The 442-nt window shown below is 45.7% G+C and overlaps 1 protein-coding gene across 1 annotated transcript; it reads left to right on the forward strand.

The window, feature by feature from the left end:
• Positions 1-60: 60 nt before the first annotated feature.
• Positions 61-436, forward strand: LOC109954420 (myosin heavy chain, fast skeletal muscle-like; the record flags this gene model as incomplete). The annotated part of the gene is made up of 2 exons (XM_020589755.1): positions 61-317; positions 401-436. Coding segments are annotated over exons 1-2 (264 nt in total), but the record flags the coding sequence as incomplete, so codon positions are not given.
• Positions 437-442: the final 6 nt, after the last annotated feature.

A 442-nucleotide genomic window follows, 5' to 3' on the forward strand; every position in this document is an offset into this window, starting at 1 on the left:
ACCTGAGGAATGTTCAGGGACAGCTCAAGGTGAGGACCGTATGATCATTTAGGTAAAAAGCAGGTTCAAAGGGTACAGAAGGTACATTCATGTGTTTTCTTTTTTGTTGTCAGGATGCCCAGCTGCACCTTGATGAGGCTCTGAGAGGACAGGAAGACATGAAGGAGCAGGTCGCCATGGTGGAGCGCAGAAATGGCCTGATGCTGGCTGAGATTGAAGAGCTGAGAGCTGCTTTGGAGCAGACTGAGAGAGGACGCAAAGTGGCTGAGCAGGAGTTGCTTGATATCAGTGAACGTGTTGGACTGCTTCACTCTCAGGTTTGTTTTCATGCATTCACAGGACACTAGTCTTGAAAACAGTTTAAATATTATGTTAAACATGACTTTTCTTAAACATCCAGAACACCAGTCTTATTAACACCAAGAAGAAGCTGGAGGCTGAC

Source organism: Monopterus albus, unplaced genomic scaffold, assembly GCF_001952655.1.
Source record: "Monopterus albus unplaced genomic scaffold, M_albus_1.0 scaffold9890.1, whole genome shotgun sequence".
Taxonomy (NCBI): domain Eukaryota; kingdom Metazoa; phylum Chordata; class Actinopteri; order Synbranchiformes; family Synbranchidae; genus Monopterus; species Monopterus albus.